General features: G+C 40.3%; 2 protein-coding genes across 4 annotated transcripts; both read left to right on the top strand.

Annotated features, from left to right (window-relative positions):
* Nucleotides 1-453: 453 nt before the first annotated feature.
* Nucleotides 454-8127, top strand: akap17a (A kinase (PRKA) anchor protein 17A). Of its 2 annotated transcripts, XM_068329249.1 has the most exons (8): nt 454-572; nt 1653-2000; nt 2272-2490; nt 3217-3429; nt 5060-5208; nt 5646-5886; nt 6235-6992; nt 7744-8127. In XM_068329249.1, exons 2-8 carry the CDS (start codon nt 1674-1676, stop codon nt 7784-7786), a joined length of 1950 nt encoding a protein of 649 aa, XP_068185350.1. In that variant the 5' UTR covers nt 454-572; nt 1653-1673; the 3' UTR covers nt 7787-8127. The 2 variants fall into 2 exon arrangements, with proteins under 2 accessions (XP_068185350.1, XP_068185349.1); XM_068329248.1 differs by having other exon boundaries at nt 6235-8127.
* A 570-nt stretch (nt 8128-8697) lies between these two features.
* Nucleotides 8698-22579, top strand: asmt (acetylserotonin O-methyltransferase). 2 transcript variants are annotated; one of them, XM_068329440.1, is made up of 8 exons: nt 8698-8945; nt 10196-10370; nt 10539-10668; nt 11702-11770; nt 14344-14462; nt 19847-19999; nt 21742-21864; nt 22256-22579. In XM_068329440.1, the coding sequence occupies exons 1-8, from the start codon at nt 8844-8846 to the stop codon at nt 22471-22473; spliced, it is 1089 nt and encodes a 362-aa protein (XP_068185541.1). In that variant the 5' UTR covers nt 8698-8843; the 3' UTR covers nt 22474-22579. The 2 variants fall into 2 exon arrangements, with proteins under 2 accessions (XP_068185541.1, XP_068185542.1); XM_068329441.1 differs by having other exon boundaries at nt 19847-19987; nt 22256-22577.
* The last annotated feature ends 3832 nt before the right edge of the window (nt 22580-26411 follow it).

Here is a 26411-nt window from a genome sequence, read left to right as displayed (position 1 = left end):
CCTATACTTTGGATTTGCACAAGTTGATTAGTAACACCCCAAAGTCAGGCTGTTTGGTCACGGAAACATGTCTTTGGGGCATGGTCCTTCAAAAATTATGTAAATAAAAATATAAAATCATTACAAGTGTATCATAAAGGTATGGAGAGTATCCTCAAGCAAAGTATGGAAATAAGAGTCTTGGCTTTGCTGTAATGCATTTTAAAATAATGCCTTAGACATCTTGAAAAAATGAATGAATGAATGAATACACACACGCACACACAACCACACCCACACCCACACACACACACACACATACACACACACACGCACACGCACACACACACACACACACACACACACCTCAAATTTGTACGGGTGCCTTTTTTAAGGCAATGTAAACATCCACCACATGGTGTCACTACCTAGTAGAGCATCGTTTCTTTCACATAAGGTCAAAGTTGAACGTATGCGGAAGTAGCAGGCATTGAGATGAGCCTGTTTCATTCGACAACTCCAGTATTTTCTCGTTATCAAACCGTAAAATAAGTGTGTTGCTGATTTTGCACCGGGAAGCTAACTGCAGTTAGGTAGGTGACGTTCAACAATCTGTGGCTCTGCTCTATTTTAATTAAAGTCCTTGAAGCATGACTGAAAACTAGAGTTTACAGGACTCTATGCTAATCAACGTTAGCTTGAAGTTCAACGGTAGCGATAGTAACGCCAGTTGTTGCTGGTTACAAAAACATCGTACGCGTATAGGCCTACGTTTGTCCATTAGTTTACCATTGGCGTTAGTTGCTTTAGTAAACTATCGTCGAGTTAGTCTCGTAACTGGTTTTAACGCTAGCTAAACTTTATTACCAACCAGCTAGCGGTAAATGAAGTCTGGCTCACTGCGTTTACATGTTAGCTAGCATACAATCATTAAAACGGATTAGCAACAAAACAGTTTTCTTGGGTTGAAATTAGTCTTATATAATGATATCATCAATGTTAAGTACTTAAACAGACCGTAAGCTGTGGTCGAAACAAATACTGTATGCTCATGAATATGGGGCGACCGTGGCTCAGTGGTAGAGCGGGTCCTCCAATGATTTAAGGTCGGCGGTTCGATTCCCGCTCCCTCCGAGTCATTTGTCGTTGTCCTCAGGCTAGACACTTTACCCTCCTTGCCTCCAGTGGCGCACTCGCTGGTGTGTGAGTGTGTGTGATTGTTCCAGTGGTGGTCGGAGGGGCCTTAGGCGCAGATTGGCAGCCACGCCTCGGTCAATCTGCCCCAGGGCAGCTGTGGCTACACACGTAGTCTACCATCACCAAGTGTTACTGAGGAGTGAATGAATAATGCATCCAATGTAAAGCGTTTTTGAGTGTCCAGAAAAGCGCTTTATTAATCTAATTCATTATTATAATTATTGTTATTATTATTACAATATGGACTAAGTAGATTAGAATCTGAAGCTAACTTCTGACTGACATTTAGCCAACATTTTGTGTGTGTTGCATGTTTTGCATGAAACCAGTGTCTTCTCATCAGGGCAACATCATCAAACTATTGAATGGAATATAAATATAGCGATTGGTCTGAAAGCATCACATCTGATGCACTTTGACTGAGAAAAATTCTAAGATGTGTTAACTGTGTAACTTGCTATCTTTCTGTCCTGCAGCTTCCCCTCTGGACTGTAACCATGACAACCATTGTTCATGACACCACAGAGGCTGTGTGCCTTTCGTCTGAGTACAACTTGTACCTCAAGCCCATTGCAAAAATGACTATCAGTGTTGCTCTGCCCCAGCTCAAGCTCCCTGGGAAGAGCATCTCCAACTGGGAAGTTATGGAGAGAGTAAAGGCCATGGTAGTTCCAGAGCAGTTTTCTGCCCTGCGTATTTCAAAGAGCACCATGGATTTCATCCGCTTTGAGGGAGAGGTGGAAAACAAGACAGTAGTCAAGAACCTGTTGAGCCGTCTGGATGGGAAGACAATCAAACTTAGTGGGTTTACTGATGTACTCAAGGTAAGGCAAACATTTTGGTAAACATCAGCTCCCTCTGTGAAAATTAGTTATATTATTTTTTGCAGTATCTGTGTTTGGTCCTGCCTTGACTGGTACAATAACTTGTAAAAACACCTCATGAAACAAAACAACTGCAAAATAGTCAAAATAAAAACTTTATATAAAACTTGATTTCTTGCAATGCTAACAACTGCATTAGTTTTATCTACTTGTACTAGATTAAGAGGCAACAGAGGGAACATCAACTGATATCTCTCTCCAAACTCCTCAGGTCCGGGCTGTTGAAAATAAGTTGGATTTTCCTACACGTCATGACTGGGACTCGTTTTTCCGTGATGCCAAGGACATGAATGAAACTCTACCAGGAGAGAGGCCTGACACCATCCACCTGGAAGGACTTCCTTGTCGTTGGTTTAGTCAGAAGGACAGCCAGTTCCCAGACAGGCCCTCAGAAGAGGTCCTTCATGTTGTATTCCAGACGTTTGGCAAGGTGGTCAATCTTTTTGTTCTTTCCTATTAGGAAACTACTGTAATCTGAAAACAAATATTCTGACACAACTATTTTTTGCCAGATATAAAGTACCATCAAGGATGTTTCCAAGCAATATTTTTGTTTTGGTGTACAATATAAATTATTTTTTTGTTTGTTTAGATACATTTTTTAAAGTGATTCTTACAGTACCGAGTGTAATAAGCGGAATTGCTGGTTGATGTCATATAAAACTGTGGCATATAAACCCTAAATATTTCAAGCTGCCATTAAACGTTTATCATATTGTCACATCACTGACAAAATTTAACCAAACTAACATTGTTTAGTGCAGGTAGTCCTCAATATACAAACACAATTCATTCCAAAAAGTTGTAAGTCGAATTGTTTGTAAGTCAATCGCACTTTGAGGTTTTTTAAATACCATGACTAGTCATAATCTCCTGAGACTTATCAGGAACAATTACAGGACATCAAACAATACATAATAAAATAATATAGATGTACAGGTCGTTTCAAATTAAGTCCTTCTCCAGTATAAGTTGTTTTTAAAAAATTCACACATAAAACTAATCAAGTTTACGTCATTTCACTGGAATTTGTTCGCCACAAATATTGGAATCATAACATTACTAGAAAACCATTAAAAGCACATATATTACTGTACAATAAATCAGAATAAGTTGAGAACTACCTGTATTGAAAACTGTCACTTTTTAATTTTAGGTGCGAAATGTTGACATTCCCATGCTGGACCCATACCGAGAAGAGATGTCTGACAAGAACTTCAACACTTTCAGTTTTGGGGGTCATCTCAACTTTGACGCTTATGTGCAGTACCAGGAGTACTGCGGTTTCACCAAGGCAATGGACACCCTACGTAGTATGAAGCTGATGCTGAAAGGAGAAGATGGGAAAGCGGTGGCTTGCAACATCAAGGTACTACAGACTTTTTTTCATTCATTTTATGCTGCTTCATCCGCTGTACCCGGTCACTGGAGCTGGAGCTGGAGCCTATCTCAGCTGGCATAGGGCGTGAGGCGGGGGACACTCTGGGCATGACGCCAGTGCGCTGCATAGCCACACACACAGACAAACAACCACGATCACACACACTCACTCCTACGGGCAATTTGGGACTGGCCAATCAACCTGAAGCATATGTTTTTTGAGGTGGGAGGAAGCCGGAAAACTCGGAGAGAACCCACGCAGACACGGGGAGTGCATTGTGAACTCCGCACGAGCGGGACTCGTATCCGGAACCACCGTGTTGTGAGGCGACAGTGCTACTCACTGCGCCACCATGCCACCAAATGGCATAAATCTTTCACCTTTACTAGAGACTTGTGGTTTTCAAAACAGTAAGAACAGGTTCCCAGGTGCGAATGCCTTGATCACACATGCACACCTGCACAGGGCTTTGTTGTATCTGGGGGTCAATGTCATGATTGGCTGTGTAGCTTAAGTGAACTGTGTCATATCAGTGGCTCGACATGTGAGACTCAGAGTCACACTACAAAATACAGAAAAGAATATCTGTATAATTGAAATGGAACTTTGTGTTGGATTACAGTTCACAGTTCAGAGGTGTTGTTTAAATTGACTATTTTTTCATGAAAGCAGATTTCTTTCTGTTCTGGAAGCCACTGTCCAGAACTGACAGTGAAGACAGAATTAATCAGTCCACCTGTCTCCATTCTTGGTCCCTAAATGCCTCTTTGCAGTGGTTCCTATGGTAACATTTTACCAGAAAGGTAGGGGGAGGGAGACGACACCTGAACACAGATGAGAGAGTTTACCCATGACCTAATTATTATAGGTTCTAATGTTGCAATGTAGTAACTGGTCAAGACATAAAACTGACTGATACACCTTCTGAAGCTCTCCCGTGTCCAATTTATTTTTCTCATTAACACCACTGACCACTAATATCATAGATCTGCATGTTTGAATTTTGTGTATGAGCCCACTGGTGATTTCCTAAAGCTGTGAAGTTGCAGCTTGGCAGATTTTGTCAATTACACTGTGTTACTCAGAGTCACACAGCAGCTTTAAGACCTTTTAGTGGAATGAGAATTAAAGCTTTGTCTGAGCTAATAAGAATGTGTCTGGGACAGGTCTCCTAAGTTACAGAGTAAAGCTCCGGTGTGAAATCTTAATTTAGACGGATTCAGGCCTGAATAAAAGAAATGAAGAATAAAATAAGATATTTTATGTGAGCTTTCTGATCAGTTTAAAACAAGATAATTTGTTGTAATGAATTAATCAGAATATATAAACATTTCAGCATTAGAAATTTGCTTCCATCTTTACTAGAAGGAGTGTTATAGTGCCTGTTTGTTAGGAATGTCAGAATTTATTCAGCTCTCCACTTTCTGAGTAAATAGATAGACTGACATTACCATAATACACCTTTATACAAAGTAACGTATTAGTAATGATGAAACATCGTGGGGACACAAACATCCCAACAGTTTTTCAGGATGTTATTATATTTTCATGTTATAATATACTATTATAACACGAAAGCTTGTCTTTTAAGCCTGTGTGTGTGTTTGTGTGTTTTCAGGTGACCTTTGACACTAGCAAGCATCTGAGTGAGTCTTCTATGAAGAGGAGAAGCTTGGAGAGGCTGAAGTTACAGGAGCTGGAGAGGCAGAGAGAAGAGCAGAAACGACGGGAGAAGGAAGAGGAGGAGCGGCGAAAGGAGGATGAGAGGTAAAGATAGATTACAAAGGATGATAGATGAAATGAAGAGGTTGCTGCAATGGGTGAGGAAGAGGCGTATAACTAAATCAGAGCAGGAATAGCAGTGAACCGCTGCTTTAATATTTTATAGAAAAGAAAGGAGATAAAAGCAATATTGTTGGAAAAACGGTACATAAAATAAATGATTTTATCCACCTTAATATTTGTATACTTGCTCGATTCATTCATCTAAAGGTGAGTACTGGTCGATGTGCCCTATTCTCACAGTTGAATGTGTTTTTTTAAATACATTTTTCACTGTTGAATAAATATTAACAGAGGGGCCTGCAGGAGACATTGTTTGATCTCTTTATTCTTCTCATACAAAGTTATGTGACTGATTTATGTAACTGAGAAAGTTACCTATAAAAATAGATGTTTCTGAATGACAATTGCCTTTGGATCAGGAACAAGAAAGTCCAGGAACAGGAGGAGAAGGAAAGGAGAAAAGAAGAGAGGATACGAAAGCGAGAACAAAAGTTGCGAGAGAAAGAAGAGAGAAAGAACTTGAAGAAGGTGAGGCGACAGCAGGAGGAGGAGCAGAAGAAGCTTCAGATGAAGATCGCCATGGAGGAGAGGAGGCTGCTGTTGGCTCAGCGCAACCTGGAATCCATACGGCTCATTGCTGAGCTGCTAGCCAGAGCCAAGGTATGTAGCTTGTTTACCCCTTTAAAAGTCTAAACACTAATTTACCTGATTTTAATATATCACAAACTGCTCCAAGACTATAACTACAACTGGTACACATTCAAATTTGGATTGTTGGTGGTTTTAGCTTTAAATAAAAGCCTTTAAGCTGTTTACTCACAGGAGTACAACCATTAAGTAAATCCTGTCCGAGCCTGTTACCTGTATTAAATCTATGACACTAACTATTTTGTGGTTATATGGAGTTGGTTAGAGCTACACAACTCCCTGAATGAGTGAACTAAATTTGGATAGCACTTCTTTCAGTTTCATTGTGTCTTTTCCAATATGTTTCTACCTCCTCTCCAGGCCTGGAAGCAGAAGCAACAGGAGAAAGAAAAAGCAGAACAAGAGGAACAAGAGAGACTAGAGCGGTCCCGACAGATGGAGGAATTGGCTCGTCTTCATCAGCTGGAGGCCTGTCGACGCAAGCAGGAGGAGGCGCTCCGGAGGGTCGAGGTGGAGAAGGAGCGCGCTCTGGAGCTCCAGCGCCGAGAGAAGGAGTTGAGGGAGAAACTGCTCTGTAACATGTTGAAGAAGAGCAGCGACAAAACCACCAGATCTCCGGGCCCACAGGATCGAGCTGGCCTTGTAGCGAGTGAGGAGGCGTCGGATCCCGGCTGCAGCAACATGATGTTGGGGGTCCTGGGTCTGGTTAATGTCCTGAATAATGAGGAGCAGGTGGCCAAATCTAGTGTGCACACTCAGGTTTTAGGAAAGAACAGAGCAGGAGAGGACAGAAGGGAAGGAGGGGAGGACAGGAAGAAGAACCGGGAGGGGAGAAAGGAAATGGAAATGAGGAGCAGGCAAAGTAAGAATCAGGTAAGGGACCGTGATCGGTCCCACAGAGAGAGACGCTCCTGTAGCCAGGGGAGGGGGCGGAGCGCCCACAACTACAGCAGGAGGAGAAGGAGCCCCAGCCACCGCAGAAGGAGCTCAAGTCGTCACAGAAGGAGCTGCAGTCACCATGACAGGAGGAGGCGCAGCCACAGCCATTGCAGCAGGAGTACCAGCTCCAGCCAGGACAGGAGTCTGAGCAGGAGTCACAGCAAAGGGAGGAGCCACTGGTACGGTCACAGCAGACACAGCAGAGGCTCCTCCAGGGGCAGCAGTAAAAGTCACAGTCATTACAGTCGACGATACAGGAGGCGCAGCAACAGCAGAGATAGGAGCTACTCCCGCCGACGCTAATCTCATCATTACGATCAGTTCAGTAACTGTTTCTAGGTTTACACCTGAAGAGCAGCGAGAATCATAAGGAGAGAGAATTATTTCATTGAAATGAAAAATAACACCACATCACCAATATATTTGGTTCAAGGGAGTTGATTTTTTTTCACACATCACATCATTGAATTGAAACTGTTGTTCTAAAATGTTATAAAGCATTTTCCATTTAACTTTAATCTCATAAAACCTCAAGTCTTTGGTTTGTAGCATTTCATTTCAACCATGATGGAAAGGCACGTCAATATATGTAATGAGGTGCGGCAAAGTTCTCTGGTCATTGGAGTATTATAGGAGTAAACATAAGATGGTATTAAAAAGAGTTGTTAAAGAACAGATGTATCAGATAATAATTAGTGGTTGTCGAATTGGGAATAAAGAACATCGCCAATCTGAAAAGCTTTAAAGGGAATGACTGGATTCTATACATGGCAGCTCTTTCTTTGAATGTGAACATTTCTGCAGATGAAACACCTTTGTGTTCGGCCTGACCTGCACACATCCTCAGCACGTTTGAGGGATACTTCATCAGTATTTGCTGTATTGTGAGCAGCTCAAAAACTGAGTCTGATTCTTGAATTTGTTTTCAAGGTCAGCAAAGATGCAACATGACGATGCAGATGTCAAAGACTGATTCCTTTCAGACGGGACTGGGTGACTGTGCATGGAAGCTGAAAGTCCTGATGAAATGGTGTCGTTATGATCCTGACCAGCAAGCAGAGTGGTCCTTATTTCCTCGGTCATGTGTGATACTTGAATACAAGTGTTGAATTCTCTTGGACAAAGTGTAATTATTGTTCTCTGAATATATTAAGCAAAAATGGGACATTGAAATGTTCATGCTCACAATCTTGTGCTGCACCATTTTCTTGACCTCAGGAGTGACTTTCTTAGCTGTATGTCAGCATTTGTGTGACATTCAAGTGTTCTGTACGCTGATGGTCTAAGGGAACATGTTTCTTGGATGTGAATAAAATGTAAGATTAAAAACTTTTGCTTTTTTTTCTCTCGAGTATTTATCACTAATGTACTCCCACTGTATATTCCGTGTTAAATTTTTGTTTTTAAATTTTATGAAGCGTTTGTCAGAAAAGTGCATGATTTGATGCAGATGAGCCACGATCCAAGCAGGAGATCCATTTTTATTTATAGAATTCCTCTTGCTCGAAGCGTCATGGTGATGACATCAACCTCTGCCGCCGTGTCGCCAATCTGTCCATACGCCGCTGGTTTAATGAACCGTGCACATCAATAATTAATCATCGCAAGGATCTGCATCTGTAACCTCATCAAGGAGTGGGGTGTGAAAGTGTGCCATTAAAACTGACGCTACTATTAGTAGTATTAATATAAGTAGTACCAGCATGGATGCAATCAGGTCATATGGAGACAAGAGGAGTGTGAGGGGATACTAAACAAGGCAGCAGTGCATTACCAGACTGTTGTTTCTTTGTGCAATGCATTAGAGTCCCAGCTGTAATCTGGGTTATCTGACTCTAAGCTGCTTAGCCCACTGCTACTCTCACGGCTGCTGACCAGTGGGCACTTTCCTTTGTTGTAGTCTGCTTCTGTCCTCACTGCCATTCACATTTCCAACACCCATGAAGTGTTTCTGGAGCAGAACCACTAAGGAAGTTTGTTTTGCATTTACGAGAGCGGCCTTTTGAAGGAGTTCTCTCCCAGCAGTGGACATGTCTGAAAGCCAAGAGCTGGATTCACCTGAGGGGAGACCTGCTGCCGACATGTACCCCAAAAAGATCCTGGAGTACATGGAGGGATTCCTCATCTCCAAGGTAATACACTCACGCAGTGAATGCACATTCATCTTCACACACCTCTAGTCATTTTAAAGTTAACAGTAAACTTTATTCGTGAAAACTTAGAACAATAAACTAATTTTGATGGTTATGTGGATTTTTAATAGCACAAAAGCTTGAAGCTACTTGAAGAAAGATGGGAATTCATTTAAATAAATTTTCAGTGGTGGAAAAGTATTGTAATTAAACAGAGAATAGAAAGAAAGTTTATTTTAACAATTCAAGGTCCTGCAATGAAACTATTACTTAATAATACTACAAAAATAATAGCATCAAGATATACTATACTATAATAGCATCAAGTATCACAAGTGCGCATTATGTCGCGTTTTAGAATCTTTATTATTATAATACACTACCCCAACAGTATAAAATAATGTTAACTTTTAATTGTAAAGTAAATATTATATAAAAGATATGAAAACCCATTTCTGATCTGTGGCATTTGGTGGTTTCAGACTTTTCAGATGCTTCCTTGAATTATTTCACATTATTATCCAAATTATCATGCAGGTGGAGGTGATTCTTATATAGTGAGCTCATTGGTTAAATATGCTTTTGGTCCTCTGCTTCCACCTGTCACGAGATGCCATGAATACAGCATTGTTCGACACAAACACTCATGAAGATGAACCATTTTATTGTCAGGAGTAATTTGGAGGAGAGCATGTTAAAGATTTATCTGCATGACTCCAATAAACTAATTGGAGCAAATGGTGAAAGTAATCCAGTGGGGAAAACAACTAAGTAGATTTACTGAAGTACAGGTACTTGACTTAAGTACACTTTTCAGATTCTTTTACTTCACTCAGTAATTCCACTTTGCAGCTTTATACTTGTTCAATATTGAAGTTGTCTGACAGCTTAAGTTAGAAACCTCTTTCTGTCAAGTGAAAGTGAAAATGACATGAATTTGAGTTATTCTGATAAACTAAATTTGCTTCCTTAAGTACAGTACTTAGAATACTCTCCCACTTCTTGAATACGAACTTTCAAATCCTCTTTGACAATATTATGACAATATGACAATATTACAATATCTTCCATTTTCACACTTGAAAACTCAAGTCAGGAAAGACGAATTTACAACAGCTTTTGCTTTACATCTGCAATTGTTTTTGGATATTTGTTCCTTGAAGTTTGCTTGATAATTATCATGTATCAGACCATCTAATCAATGAAATATTGCGTCCTCCTCTGCTTTGTTTCCTCTGTGGTTCTTGGAGGCGGTGTTCTCCTCCTGTGAGCTGGGTGTGTTTGATGTGTTGTTGGGTGCAGACCGCCCTCTGTCTGCAGAGGAGCTCAGCGAGGCGGTGGGGGCCAGTCTGGACGGCACACAGAGACTGCTGGCCGTCTGCACCAGCCTGAAGCTGCTCCACACACAGCAGGACGGCGGACGAGGTCAGCACACACATAAACACATTATATGACATCAAAGTTATAGATGATATAAAATCTGGTGGTTAAGTGATCAGTATCTCTGATTAGGCTACTTTATTAAATATGTTTTCATATTGTCTGTCAGTCACTGTGATTCCTTCTGTCATCTCGTCCTCTACCTGTTTCCAGTGCTCTACAGTAACACAGAGCAGGCCAGAGTCTACCTGACCCGCTCCAGTCCTCTCTCCCTGTACCAGTCCATCCAGTACAGCTCCAGAACCATCTACCTCTGCTGGCACTACCTGACCGACGCTGTCAAGTCAGTAAATGGAGCACGACCACATCAGTGCTCACAGTTTAAACACACATTCACACTAGAGATAACCTTTATGTCAGATAATCTGGTTATTTCTGAGGATACATTTAATAATACTTTCCTTTATAAATTTTTAAATTACATATTTTTTAATCAAAGTGATAAAATGATTACAGTACAGGTAATTGATTTCAATGTGATGGACCACTTTTTGTCTGAAAAAGTGGTTTCTATGAACTAACCTCAATTTTTGAGGTATATGAACTATTATTATTAATTAATACTAATTATTTAATAGCTGGGCTGTTCTACTTCAACTATTCTGCATTAATATTAAAACTTAAATTCACCAGATTAGTGTCATACCTTCATTGTGATTTGTAAAAATCTAAGATTCTATACATTACAGTGTAAATTTGAGACTTCTAACACTCCAAACACAAAACACACTGAGGGGAGAAATAGCAAAAGATCAAGCAGCACTAAACAAACAGGTATCGTAACTACTCTGAACCACAGACCAGTGACAGAATAAAACCAGGCAGCAGTCAGAGGCTGTGGGAACCGCCGGCTTGATTTGCAGCCAATAGATGTAGGTTCCTATTATGCCTTTCTCTTTGAATTGCATTGCAAATGGATTCTGGTTTCATTGTAATGTCTGAGGGAGGACCGCCAGCAGCTCTCAGACATCCTGACAGGATTCACTGTGGCTGATAGGTTTAGTCCATCTGGGCAAAGTGAAAACACGTGGACGCAGAGATGGATATAAAGGCATGCTGCTAGTGAGCAATGGAAATGTGAATTTACCTGAAATAGACAAGGCGTGATTGTGAATTCATGTCAGCACACTTGATCTTATTGATTTCAGCTCTTTCAACTCTGAGAAGAAGCTGAAGCGGATTTTAAACAGCGGGGCGATCAATATCTCCAGCCCTCATTTTGTGCACTTGTGCAGCAAATTGTCAGATGAGTCACACACACACACACACATGAAGTGTGGATTTATTCATGTCTGTGTTTCCTGTGTTTTCGTTAGAGAGGGAAGGAACCAGTACGAAAGGGCGTTTGGCGTCAAGTCAAAAGACCTGTTTGAAGCTCTGTACAGGTAAAATACACACGCACGCACGCACACACACACACACACACACACACACACACTAACACCCAGTGTAACACAAATTCTTGCTTATTTATATTCCACCCCGCCTCCCCATCTTAAGCCCGTCTGTCAATCTCTTTACTCATCCTGCTGGAAAAACAGACTCATGGGATTTATTATGAGGCAGGGAAGTTTGGGAGACACACACACACACACACACAGAAAAAGAGAGAGTGAAAGAGCGATGAGGGTGTGAGCAGTGATGTGAGGAGGCATGTCTGCCATTGTCCTTGAGGTCTTGTGTGTTTATAGTATCTAATGCCCACAGTTTTAATGCTTCACTGATCCGCTGGTCAGCAGTTTGCGGGGGTCATGCACTAAAACTTTCACACATTGTCCGCTAGTAGATTTCGATCAGCCTGCCTGCAGCTCCTTAGAGCAGTCGTTAGGCTTCAGAGCACCATCCACTGGGGGCGTGCTGGGGGCCGTGCTGCTGCCAAATGCTTCCACACACGTGTTGGTGCCAAAGATTTGATGACTAGACTTTTTAAACATCACCTTGAGTGACACTTTGGGATTGAAGATGAGCACTTCTGCTGTGGGATATAGCAGCCACAAAAGGCCGCAGCATAAAAATGAATTCCAGTGCATTCCAGTGCATCTTACTAATAATTTACACATCTTGCACTTTATGTGTGCAGAACTTACAGCGTCTCCTTATGTCTTCACAGTCCTCTGAGAGTCAGCTGATAAACTCCCAGAAGCTGGCCGACTGAAAAGAGATGAGATCGAAGTGATTACCCAAAAGAAGAAAAATAGTCAAATATGAACCACCTACACACAATTTAACACGACTTTGCGTAAATGAATTTGCGATCAAGCTTTAGCTGATTTATACTGAAGGTACCCATCATGAAAAATTTCAACACCTGTGCGTAATTGATTCAATGTGGAGTGGCGGTTGTTTATCCTCACTGAGTTCCTCTGTGAGCACTGAGGGTAAATTAGCTGGAGGAAACAACCACTGAAGATATTTAGTGCATTCTTGGAGTGCTTTAGATGGATCACAGTGATTCAAAGCTGGGTGTATTACTCACATTCCTGTTTAGTCAAAGCCTTTTTTAAGCAGCCTTGTAATTTCCACAGTTAAAATTCTCTCAGTGGAGAAAGCAAAAGACACTCATGGTTGACATTTTCACCTCACAGTGAGAAGGTAGTGGCCTTTTTGTTTGAGCTTCACGTGTTCTGTTTTCATATGTGTGTGTCTCTTCTGCATCCCGCTCTTCCTCGAATAGTAAGAATAGATGCAGGTTGTGTTTACTGTTGATTCTGAATTGCCCAGGTGTGGATATGAATGACACATGTTTAAAAGTAAAAAGTGTTGTGTGGAAAATCTCAACTTGACCACTTCCTGATAAGATAAAGAGGTTAAAATATCTACACCATTATAATTTATATGCAATTACCGTAATCAGGCAGCTGTGAACGCTAACGCTAACGTTGATGGCGAGTATCAACATGACAGACGCTGCTCATTGTTGAGGAGAACAAGACGGAACAAAAGGACCATAACCAATAATGATGATATAATGATGTATAAATGAGGACAAGCGCTAACAATGCTAAGCTTCATCCACTCAGTGTGATGGGAGACATTAATGTGCATCTAAATACACTCAGTCAGGAACTAAAAGCTTTGCAGATGTTATTCTAGTGGTGCCTCAATAACTTATGTCTAAAATGTTCTTAAATTCAAGATGACATTGCCGACTCTAAAGTCACTCGTCTCTTTGTATCTAATATATCTATTTAATGTCATCAGAGCTGCAACGCTGAGTCACTTTGAAAGTTCTTCTGGAGGTCAGAAGGTCAGGAAGATACTTTTGTGTATCAGATGATCACACAATGGATAATACAGCTCTGGTGTTACAGAACAGTGTGTGTGTGTGTGTGTGTGTGTGTGTGTGTGTGTGTGTGTGTGTGTGTGTGTGTGTGTGTGTGTGTGTGTGTGTGTGTGTGTGTGTGTGTGTCAGCCCTATGGCAAAGCAGACTGCTGGGTGATTAGGTGGAGATTCCTCAGAGCAGCAGCAGTCGCCACAGGCTGTTTTACTCTGCTCCATGCCACCTCACACACACACACACACACACACACACACACACACACACACACACACACACACACACACACACACACACACACACACACACACACACACACACACACACACACACACACACACACACACACACACACACACACAGTGTGTGTCGCCACAGGGAGGAACTTTGTAGATGACAAGAGGCACTCTGTGTGTGTGTGTGTGTGTGTGTGTGTGTGCGTGTGTGTGTGTGTGTGTGTGTGTGTGTGTGTGTGTGTGTGTGTGTGTGTGTGTGTGTGTATGTGTGTGTGTGTGTGTGTGTGTGTGTGTGTGTGTGTGTGTGTGTATGTGTGTGTGTGTGTGTGTGTGTGTGTGTGTGTGTGTTGGAGAAGCACCCTCCAAAAATGACAAAGAAACTTGACTTCCCTGACTGGAATGAAGGAGGCAGACTGACTGGTGTGTGTGTGTCTCCATCTGCAGCTCCGACGAGGAGATAATGAAGTTTATGCAGTTAATGAACTCCATTTGGAACATCTGCGGTAAAGATGTGGTCACGGCCTTTGACCTTTCACCTTTCAAGGTCATCTGTGACCTCGGAGGTAAGCCTTGTGTGTTCATCAAGTCATCGCATATCATTTCCATGAGGTCAGGTTCACAATCATTAACATTTAAAGTCGTTTGAGTCACGTGTTGACGGTGACAGCTGGCACAGCTGCACACGCATATTTATACAGTACATTGTGTGTGTGTGTGTGTGTGTGTGTGTGTGTGTGTGTGTGTGTGTGTGTGTGTGTGTGTGTGTGTGCTTAAAAACTATTCAACATATAGAATGAACTGTGACCTTCATTATGCCTTGAGCCTCGCCGAGTTAATGACTCTCAGTAAACCAGTCATCCTTCGTACTAACTCTCAAAGTCACTCCACACCAGTTTTCTTTATAATGGCACATTCACTGTTTCACTGCTGCCAAGTATTTGCAATTTTAACAATGATGTTCAAGTCATTTTTAAATAATGATAAAATTCCAGCCTTTACTCAACCAGTGTGAGCACTTTATGCTGTTTATGTTTCTAAAACCATGACTTATTCATAAAATCCTTTTTTCACAGCAGGTTTCTGTGAAAATGGTTTACACAGACAGAACAGCACACAAGAAAAAAAATATTTTTAAAAAATTGACAACCTGGAGTCCACAGTGTGAGCTTCCTACAAAAATGAGCAAAGAACAAAAAGGAAGAATGAGAATAAAAGGTAGATTCAGCTTTCTTGTGCTGCTGAAAAGGTATTAGTAGGAATAGAGAAAGGGTCTGACAGTTTCAGATTGTCAGTAAAATTAAGTAGACGAAGACTGCTGATGCATTTGTATATAAGATAAATATTTGATATGTGACTATACATTCAGTCCAGATTTATGATTTAGTTCCATGAAAAAAGTGCATCGACATTTGTTAAGGAGAAGAAATCCAAACATCTTGTGTGCATCTCTATTCACTTTATGTTATTATTTAAAAGCTACAAAGTTTGGCCTCGGTCACAAAAACAGCTTACACTTCACCTGTGACACCCGTAAAGGGGCATTTCTCATATGCAGTACCTCAGTCGCCCACACGGGAGCGCTGTGGCGCCACCCGTGACTCCAAGGATAGTGGCACGCATCCTGCGGTCTTCCTGTCATCCCTTGCTTCTGTGATTTCATGGCCTTGTATGCTCATGTGTATGCATTAAGGTGCTTCTCTGAAGTGAGTGAGCGTGTGGACAGCAGGAGTGTGATGGGAGGTGCTGCCATGTCTTTCACACAGCACCTGTTGTGTCTGAACACACCTGCTGCTCAGGAGCTCCATCTGTGTGTCCGTCCAACTTTCTGCCTATGAGCTGACTCCAGACCAATTCAAGTTTCAGTCACTCCACCCTTAGCTCTGTTCAAATACAAAGGATAAAAGTGGGTTGTTCTTTTACTGTGTGAAGTCCCTCATTTTTATTTCAATTTGAAAATGAACACATTTTATGTTTAAAATTAATTTTATATCAGCTTAATGTTTCTGCAACTCTGGACAAATTATAGTCATAGTTCTAAATCAATTTCTTCTCTTTTGAAGTGTAATTACTGTCTTTTTCATTAATCTAACAATTTTCCTTACAGGAGAAGAGAATAATTCCATCAATTACTGTATGTTGGAAAAAGAGGTGACATCACTGTGGGTGAATGCACTATAGAACAATTTAAAATCTGAGTAGTGATAGCAGAATATATGTGACTGATATATGAATAATAATAGATTAATATAGAATATATGAATAGATTATGTATATGGAATGCATTTCATTGTTGTAAATGATATCAAATTCCCTACTGTCTTGTTCACATGTAGGAAAACTCAATATAAAATGCCATAAACAACGTGATAATGAACATGAACAACAGTGCAGCCGCTGTTAAAGCTCATCATATCAGTGTAACCACCTACTGTGCTGCTCTTTCTGCCACATGGAAGCGTCCACTCATTATAATGAGGGCAGAGGCAGGGTGCTTGCAGGTAGGCACCTATGTAGGTAGACAGGCAGAGAGGCCGTCCCATTATTCCATTCAGATAGATGAGATCATCTCAGACCTGCAGCAGCTCCCAAACACCAGATTTCTTTCTTTCTATTATCAGAGCCTTTGAGGCGGTGATTCATGCTGCCAGGGAATGATGTTCAAAAAGAAATGCTTCTACAACAGATTACCAATCCTGACTTTAAAGATAAAAGAGACTGTTGATCCTTGTAGAAAGATTTTGTTAACATCAGAAAATAAGTCTTTACCATTTAGTCAAAATTTAATCTTATTCTATCACAGGTATGGGTAAACTACGGCCCGTGGGCCATGTATGGCTGTTAGGCTTTGTAATCCGGCCAGCCAAACTTGTTTTACTTTGATGCACTGAAAAAAATGCGAGACCAGCAGCACTGTTCCTGGATAAATTGTATGTGAGTACCTCTACTCTAATGAAATAAATGCAGTTGTAAAAAATTGCAGTTGTAAGAAAAAAGTTGGGTCATCGTTAATTAGAGATCTATGATAAAACAAAAGCAAGGACCTCAAAACAAAAAACAACAGATAGCACCATAGAAGGATAGAAACTGAGGCCCAGACAGAACCATCATGCCTATTCTACAAGACCATGAAACAGTAAATACATTTCTCATGAAGGCCCATAGCCTGATATGTCAATCAAAGAATAATGAAAAAAAATGAAAACAGCTTTTCCTGGCAGATCTTTCTCCCCATGTCTCCCACCTCTTTGCAATTCAATGTGTACGGTCCTTGAATCCTAGCGAGATGTGTTAAAATTCATTGAACTAATGGCCCACAGGGTGCTTCACATCACTGCTCCTGATGGAGATCTTGTGCTCACTGATCCTTGAAACAAAGGATCAGTGAACTTCAAATGTGCGTGATCTATAGCTTTATCCATATAGATCCTGTCACAAGGGCGATTTAAGTAAATAAAAATATTTGTGCTTGAAAGTGGCAAAACCGTTAACAAAAGACAACTGCAATTTGTAATGTAGATTTACTTTTATTTTTTTGATTCAAATTGGTTATGTGCTTGTAAAGAGAGATTTATTCTCAGTAAAGAAGAGAACTTGCAAAAAAACATTATAAAATTGTTCCAGTAGAACATGAGACCAAAGCATCCCAACTCTTCATTTTGTCTCTGAAGGGCAAAGGTCCAGAAAGGATTGATGTTGGACTTCAGAATCAGAATCAGACTTTATATGGAATGTGCCTGTGTAGATCCAAGGACTCCAGGTCTGAAATTGCTCTTTATTACTGATAAAGAAATATTTACAGAAAGACAAAAATACTGAACAGATGAAGTTTAATGGTTACAGTGTTTATGCATAAACACTGACAGAAGCTGTAGTCAACTGACATCTTTTACCCTCATCGTGGTAAAAGCTGTCCTCCATAAAACTCCATTATCCCATTAGATGTCCGTGGAGATTCCAAACCATAAGTCATTCTGGAAAACCCATTTATAAACTTTATGTGAAAATCGGATGTCTTAAATGGAAGTTGTTGATAAAATCCTGATTACATCTTCTATGCGCTCACAAAACTCCAGAGACACAGACGTACAACACAGGAGTGTTTCCACAGGCTGAGGAACGGTCCCCATCGTAAATACACAGATCTTGATCCCAATGGTTGAAAACAATTGACACAGAGTCAATAGGGTTGTGTTGGGAAGACATGCGTCATATGACACACATCACACTGAAGAGAGTTCGAGTCTATGTATAGTGTGTTACCCTAAACAATGTGACATATCTGACAGGCCTATGTCCTCTGTGTTAATGCTAACAATATGTGCTTCTTCCTGTTGAAGTTAATGTCTGGTGATTACTTGGAACGCTGCAGTTTACTGCTTTTTTGTTTTACACAGAAAACATGAATTAAGGATTGACACAATATTTAAGATGTTTAATGATTCACATACATGTTCCAATGTATATGAATCATTTCCCACATTTTTTTTGGGGGGGGGGTCGTGATTGTGCACCCCTGCACATGTTTATAGTGCACATTTTAGTAGTGGTATATTGTATCAGCAAATAAATAACTCAAAGTAGCATAGAGATGAAGTTCACAGTCAGACAGTGCAGAAAGAGAGGCAGAGATGTTATCAGCAGCTCAGTGTAAAACCACAAACACCCATCAAAGGGTTTCATTAACAAACTCTGGGGCTCAGGTTAGCTTGGGGTCTCATACAGCTTGTTGTGTTTGGTTTGGTTCTTCCTCGCTGCTCTTTGATTTTTCTCCGCTGGTGACCCTTGTTTGATGAGAGAGTCAAAAAGTACCCCCGTGTGTGTGTGTGTGTGTGTGTGTGTGTGTGTGTGTGTGTGTGTGTGTGTGTGTGTGTGTGTGTGTGTGTGTGTGTGTGTGTGTGTGTGTGTGTGTATTTGCACACACAAACACATGTCTGGATGGCTTTGTAGGTTTGTCAAAGTGAGATCCATTGATCCTGTATTCCACTTCACTGCCGCTCTACCACTCTACATTGATGCCCCTCTCTCTTTCTCTCTGCTTCTATACTTAGTCTCTCGCTCTCTTTTTTATATTCATATTGCCCCATGGAGCGTGAAAGCTGATAATAATGCTGCCAAAGCATCAAGTTGAAATATTCATATTTTCCCATTAAATCCCTGTTGCTGCCTTTGTGAATGTGAGTGCTTTCGTGTGTTCATTCAATTACCTTATTTTTCACTCAAATCACGCGGTCTGACCTGAGCCCTACGAGGAACGGCTGCTCTCGCTGTGAGATCACAAAGCAGAAAAATACCTCGACTGCAGCAATCAAGCCAATAGCTGTTTAGATATGTCAGTATGAAACAAAAATGTCAACCCCTTGATGATGTTACAGGAGAATTGAGGCAATGCGGAAATGTTCAACAACATTAAGATCGGTTTTACTGCACATTTCAGGATTGGCCTGTTGAAAACAAGAGCAATAGTGTAAACTGAACATGTTGCACAAACATTGGAGTCTATCTGTGTATTAAATATGACATTGTCTTTTGTTACAATTTTGTTCTATGATTGTATGAGTGCTACTGTATGTTAATAGAGCTTGAACAAAATGTTCCAAAAAAAGCTAAATTAATGGCCTTTTCTACTTGCATGGTGAATACAGATTTTCTTAATGCTGTTACGTTCATATTAAATACATTTTAGGTTTAGTTTCTAAAGCTAAAATGCTTTTCCTAGATGGGATTTCTCAGCAGGATTCTAAGAAAACACCGCATGTTCTGCAGGAAGTCTCAGTCTAAATTCAGCTCACTTCAGTCTGCCCTATGGGCATGATCATCAGATTAACTCTGTTTCCAGATCCACCACAAACAAGTCAATACAAATCATACAAAATAAATAGTGAGTGTGTACCTGAAAGCATCTGTTCCACCTTTGTGTCTCTGACTTGTGTTACTCTCTCTCCTCCAGGCTGCAGCGGGGCATTAGCTAAGCAGTGCACGTCAGCTTACCCAGAATGCACCGTTACGATCTTTGACCTCCCCAAGGTGGTGCATATGTCGAGAGAACAATTTGTCACAAAGGCCGACCAGAGGATAAACTTCCATGACGGTAAAATTGACGGTAAAACAATCACATGCAGGTCAAGAGCAGATGGGCAGACAAACACAACAAGAAAAAACATTTCATTTATAAACGCATGATAGAGTTTTAAAGCAGCTTGTTGAACTTTTCCGTATTGTATTTAAAAGGATCAACACCTGGAACAAATGGTTCTCTGTTCTGAATTCTGCCTGCGCTGTGATCTAATCTCAGTATGCAACTAACAGCCAAGCTTACAAGGTGGGCTTGTCAACAAAAATGTCACGTTGTCAGGTGGAGAGGAGGGACGTACCACTGTTCTGTTTGCCCCACTCAGAAGAACGGGGTCATTTTTGCACATGGTTTTGCCAAGGTTGAAGGCAGATTTAAGAGATTTTTAAACAGTTAATTGGATATTCGTCCCTCCAGGTAAAACACTGTCAATGTTAGTTTGACCTCAGTCAGTTTTTAAGGGTCAGACAAATTGTTTGATGGATGTTGCTCAAAGGCAGAGCAGAACAGAGGCTCGTCCATTTATCAGAAGGTTGGTGGTTTGATCCAACACCCTCCCCCCCGTGGACCCCCAACTTGCTCCCAGTGACCGTTCCACTGGCACGTAACTGATGGTGTGAATGGTCACTACTCCTGATGAGCAGGAGACACCTGCATGGTCTCCTCTGCCACCACTGCATGGGTGTGTGAATTGATAAATGCTGGCTTGGGTTGTGAAGCACTGTCCCAGCATGGATAGAACAGTTAGATACATAGTAATGAGCAAACGGCTTGATAGCTTACAAAATCGAGGCAAGTGAGAAGCGGCAGGACTTTATTCCTGTTGTCAACGAATCGCCTGAAACGAACAAAAACAACAATAAAGTTGTTTATACCTCATTACCAAAGATTGACTATGTTTGGTGAAGGTCCATCTTTCCCACAGTTTAAATTCACTTACATAAGGAGAAAACTTTCTCCGCGATTCATTCTAATGCAACATGTGGCAGCACTGGATGTCATTAAAATTGCTGAACCAATACAGTATCTGGAGTTGAAGTCCTGGTACACAGCATAGTTCAGTACTTGGTTCTCTATGTGGTTGAAAAAGTCTAATGTCAGTTGGAAAAATTTATAAAATATCAGAAAATAAGTTCCAACACTGGTATTGCTTCAAAAGAGGAAAATGTTCAAAGGCCTGTGAGCAACTGGAGAAACTGTTTTACTGGTGCGCATTCTACCCAACCTGGATAGCAGGACTGTAATATAGAAACTGATGGACTACAAGTTCAGTACTGGATGATGAGAATCAGTAGATGCAGATGTCTCCTCAGGTATGAGAATCTGACACAGACTGATTACACATAAATCCATATTCTGTAATATGATGTCAGTCAGTGCATATTTTTTTCATGTTATTTTGAGTTATTTTGTAAGATGAATAATTAAAAACAATACATTTATTTTATTTTTTACTTATCTTAACCTTATGCACATCTTTTAATAGTTATCAGAAATAATTGTTAATATTTTATTCTTGAACCATTACTGTTATAAAATGGTCCTTCAATCTGAAGGACCATTTTATAACAGCTGCTTTTTTTAAATTTATTCTGTAGACTTTATAATTATTGTAGTTGATATTTGTCTGCACTCTGTGTGTGTGTGTGTGTGTGTGTGTGTGTGTGTGTGTGTGTGTGTGTGTGTGTGTGTGTGTGTGTGTGTGTGTGTGTGTGTGTGTGTGTGTGTGTGTGTGTGTGTGTGTGTGTGTGTGTGTGTCTGCCTGTCTTCAGGGGACTTTTTCAAGGACCCTCTTCCAGTTGCTAACCTCTACATCCTGGCCAGAATCCTTCATGACTGGACCGACCAGCGCTGCATAGAGCTGCTCACTAGAGTTCACAAAGCCTGTCAAACAGGTGTGTGTGCTCTTTTTTCTCTTCTGCTTGGAATTAGATGACAGATTTTCTCCCACAGTGCAGCTGATCCCAGAAAATCTGTGCTTCTGACATTGATCAAAGACAAATGCACACACAAAGGCAGCAGATGCTATCAGCAGTTAGAGAGCCCCCTTGTGTTTTTTCTCCTGTGAATCTGTGTGTACATGCACTGTACATAAAAACAAGAACAAAACTCATTTCATGACCTGCTGTAAAAGTTGTCAAGTTGTTGAACCCAATGGAAACAGACACAGAAAGTAGATCATGACACCCACCAAATGTTTGCTAGAATTGGAGAAACAAGGAATAAAAGACTGACAAACAAGCAAACAGGAGATATAGATATAAAGACCCTCCCCCCCTTATGCAGGTGGCGCTGTGTTGCTGGTGGAGGCATTGCTTTATGAAAATGGCTCTGGGCCGCTGACAGTGCAGCTCTACTCCCTGAACATGTTGGTGCAGACTGAGGGCAGAGAGAGGACCCCAGCCCAGTATTCTGCCCTGCTGGAGGCTGCTGGCTTCTTCAACATCCAGCACCGCTTCACTGGGAAAACTTATGACGCCATACTGGGATACAAACAAGAATAAGATTGAAGGATATAGGATATAATCTACACAGACTGAAAACAGGTCCCAAAACTCTAGGTTTCATTTTAAATTTCATATGAAGTTTCCTCAAATAAAACCTTTGTCAGATTCAATGTTCTGGATCATCTTTTTTTTTTTTTTAGAAACTATGTAATTTTACATAACATTCAAACCAGGGCACATTTTTATGGCTGCCCAATTCTGCACACTGAATTTTATAATCCATTTGAAACACAGTCTTAAAAATAAATGTATTTATTTGGAAAATTTAGACTTTGGAAACTAAAACAAGTGGTTGGCGGGAAGAGTCCCCTCTTGTTTCTGAAAAACATGAAATAATTACTCTGCAAAGAATAGAAAGCAGATGGTTAACAGAAACCAACTCTCGTTTACAATCTGGGGCAGTATAAATACTACCTTATAAAGCCGGTTTGAGTGGAACCTGACACAGTGGATAGATCTATTAATAGGATCTGTAGTTTTCAGGTTCTTTGCTTTATGATTGTCAGTAGAGGTGATTCTGAATCATCAACCAGTGCATTCAAGAGTAGACTTGGTTCATCCACTTCACATCATATTAAATCATGAAACCTTTAAATGGAGCCAAGGGTAATTTTAGAAAATTCTGAAGACTCATTAACAGGAAGCAGAAGCAAAACTCACAATTTTCTTTCTGTTTTTTTTGTTAGAAACTTCCTTAAAATTCCCTAATTTTAAGATTTTGTAGAAACGATTTGTTAAAAGCATGTGCCTATTTGTAGCTTATTGTATTTTTCTTTATAAAACATTTAAGCCAATATGCACTGCTTAACATACATTTACTTACTCTTAGAAAATCAGAGCAAACAGTTTTGAAATAGGTCAGATTGTAGAGTTAGCAGGGCGTCAGGTGTGATGGGGTGGCTGACAGATGGTTCACATGGTGTCGGGTCAGAGGCCGGCTGAAGGCCCCAAAGAGGCCAAAACCAGCTCTGCTTTGGGCTTCTAGTTATAGTTCCTGCTAGGATTTACAGAAATAAATAAACTTTGTTCCGTTATCAAAAATACGCAGTAATCATTGGGTTTTGAAAAAATAACTCTATCTATCTATCTATCTATCTATCTATCTATCTATCTATCTATCTATCTATCTATCTATCTATCTATCTATCTATCTATCTATCTATCTATCTATCTATCTATCTATCTATCTATCTATCTATCTATCTATCTATCTATCTATCTATCTATCTATCTATCTATCTATCTATCTATCAATCTATCTATCTATCTATCTATCTATCTATCTATCTATCTATCTATCTATCTATCTATCTATCTATCTATCTATCTATCTATCTATCTATCTATCTATCTATCTATCTATCTATCTATCTATCTATCTATCTATCTTTATACTGAAAATTTATACAGAAACCACTACTAGTCAAACCCATTTGGTTTTGGTGAGTGAAAATTGAATGAACTTTATCAAGACTATTAACAGGTTTGGTAAATGAGGCCAAGTGGGATTTAGGAGGTGTATATCATGAAATAATTTTAAGGATAATCCAGAATCACAAGAAGAACGTCCACAGGCAGCAGGGCTCAACACAAGTGAGCTTAGTAGCCTCGCAGGGATGGCCACACTGGGACCTGACAGATGGAGAACACGCAGCGGGGAGGAAATACAAGACAAGAAGTGACTTCCTGTGTCTCTGACCGTGACGGAAGGAATGATGAAGACACGGCACGTCAGTACAGCTGGATAGAAATCTATTAAATTTTTTTTATCCTCCTGGCAAAAAAAACAAAGAAACTAGGCGGGTACTCAGAGCATTACCAAAGCAGTAATGTCCCCCCCAAACTCACCATGTAGGTAAATGAATATTTATTTCTTACAAAATAATTTATTCATTTTATAATACATGAAGACAAAATGGTTATTTTAAAGGAATAGAAGTTAAAAAAAAGTTAGTTTTTTTTTCAAAAATGTCAATTAAGAAGCCTTATTATAATTATTTAGTATCTCCACACCTATATATTTGAATAAGTTCACTTGAAAACCTCACGCTGTCACGAATCTGGCGTCTACCGGGAAGTTTGGTTTGTTTTCTTGCGACGGCAAAGAAATAAAAGAAAACAAACTAAGTCTGATATTATTGTTTTATTGCGGAATTTCCACGGGTTCCCGCTAGTTATATATTATGTTTATTATTCCTGTTATTTTTCAGTAATTGCGCTCTTTAAATGGATGTCTTATATGAACATGAGAATGTTGCTAATGAATAATAATGATTATAATAATTAGCCTGCCTCAAATCTGGACAATCTAATAAGAGGCTGCAGTCAGCCGTGTCTGATTCTGCAGTCAGTGACTTTCTACACACTGCAAAGGTTAGCCCCTTACATGGTGTGCAGTGTGAGATCCATTCTCATTGCTAAGAAGATGAATTTTGTTGCATACCTGCTCTCATCCCTGGATCGTAAGCCCTGGGCTTGAACCCATCATCTCTTACTGTTCTCAGCAGCCTGGTAGAGCTGTCTGCACTCTGTGATTTGTAAAGATGGATGCGACTCAATAAAATCTTCATCACAAAGGCTTAGCCTATCTTTTATTTCTGCACTATCCTCTTCACTGCAGAGGATGAATTCAATCCAGGTGTCTCTCTTTTATCAATGCAGTCATTGTGTTCCACCCCTGTGCTGCAGTTGGCTGATCAGGGTTATTGTCAGTGAGATGATTTGTGAATCCAATTTATATTCACTTACATTAATACTGTACTCTATTTAAAATTTGGCAAATCGAAATAGCAGCTGTCTGACTTAGGTAAGAGAGATCAGAATGTTTGTTGTCAAAGTTTGAGTTTGACATAGGCAGACGGATGAGAGGTGGTGAAAACATGATTTACAGGTATTTATTTTTTACAATAGTTTTCTGAGTCTCTAGTTTTTGCTCCAGAGCAGAGGTTTGGGATCAACCAGGGGCAAGTTTGATTCAGTGTTGAACCAAGTCAGGACATTTCAAGGGAAGAATTTATTCTCAGGGGTGTGCCTGAGGTCTTGTGATGAGAAAATCCATGGTAGGAGTGGATAGGTAGCTGAAGTAGAACTGTACGTAATGGAGAGTAAATGACAGTCCAACCTGACAGAGGGGGGGGAGAAACATCTTTTATTTGAGTATGAGGACACAAAAGCAGAGGGCATGACACCAATATTGTCTGATTCATGCTCTGCATTCAGAAGACTGCGTCACCACTGTTCACTTCAGTCGCTTTTCAATACACCCACTCACTCTCTCTGCCCTCTCTATGCTCGTCTTCCCTTCGTCTTCCTTGTAGTAATTGTGAATTAATCAGCGCAGCAAATTAGAATTGATGTCAAACCCTTGTAGATGACTTTACAGAGTAAGCTTAATGAATGGAAATGAAGTGCTGGGGTTGGAGACAGCTTGACCCGTGTGAATGAGCACCTAGAGCCTCGTTGTACTATTACATATGTCACAGTGGTTGGCTAACACTGCTCTGACTGGTGATGCCACAGAGGAAAAAATGGATTGTCTATTTTAATTACAGAACATCGGTTACATGTATAAAATGTCTTAAAATATTACTGTTAGGTTCCTTCTCATGTTGTGAAAGTGTTCAACCCCTTTGCCTTGTCTGAGGAGAAGCCACTGCAAATGAATGCTGTTTAATTTTGTTCTGATTATCCATATTAAGGGAGAGTATAGCTCAGGAAATCAGAACAAGTCATTAAAAAGTTGTGGGAAGAATTGCAGCAGGGTTTCATTTACCACCATTCAGGCATGGTAAGTGTTTTTCAGCCACAATGGGAAACATTCTGATTGCAGTCTTCAGTTTGACAGATTTCTCTATTTTTTGATGCTGCTATAAAAAATAAAAATAGGGTGTTAATTCTTCAAGCACCCAAAATTGTGCAACCACTGCTGTGTTGAT

Source organism: Antennarius striatus, chromosome 12 (assembly GCF_040054535.1).
Source record: "Antennarius striatus isolate MH-2024 chromosome 12, ASM4005453v1, whole genome shotgun sequence".
Lineage (NCBI taxonomy): Eukaryota > Metazoa > Chordata > Actinopteri > Lophiiformes > Antennariidae > Antennarius > Antennarius striatus.
This window is presented reverse-complemented; position numbering and strand designations above follow the sequence as displayed.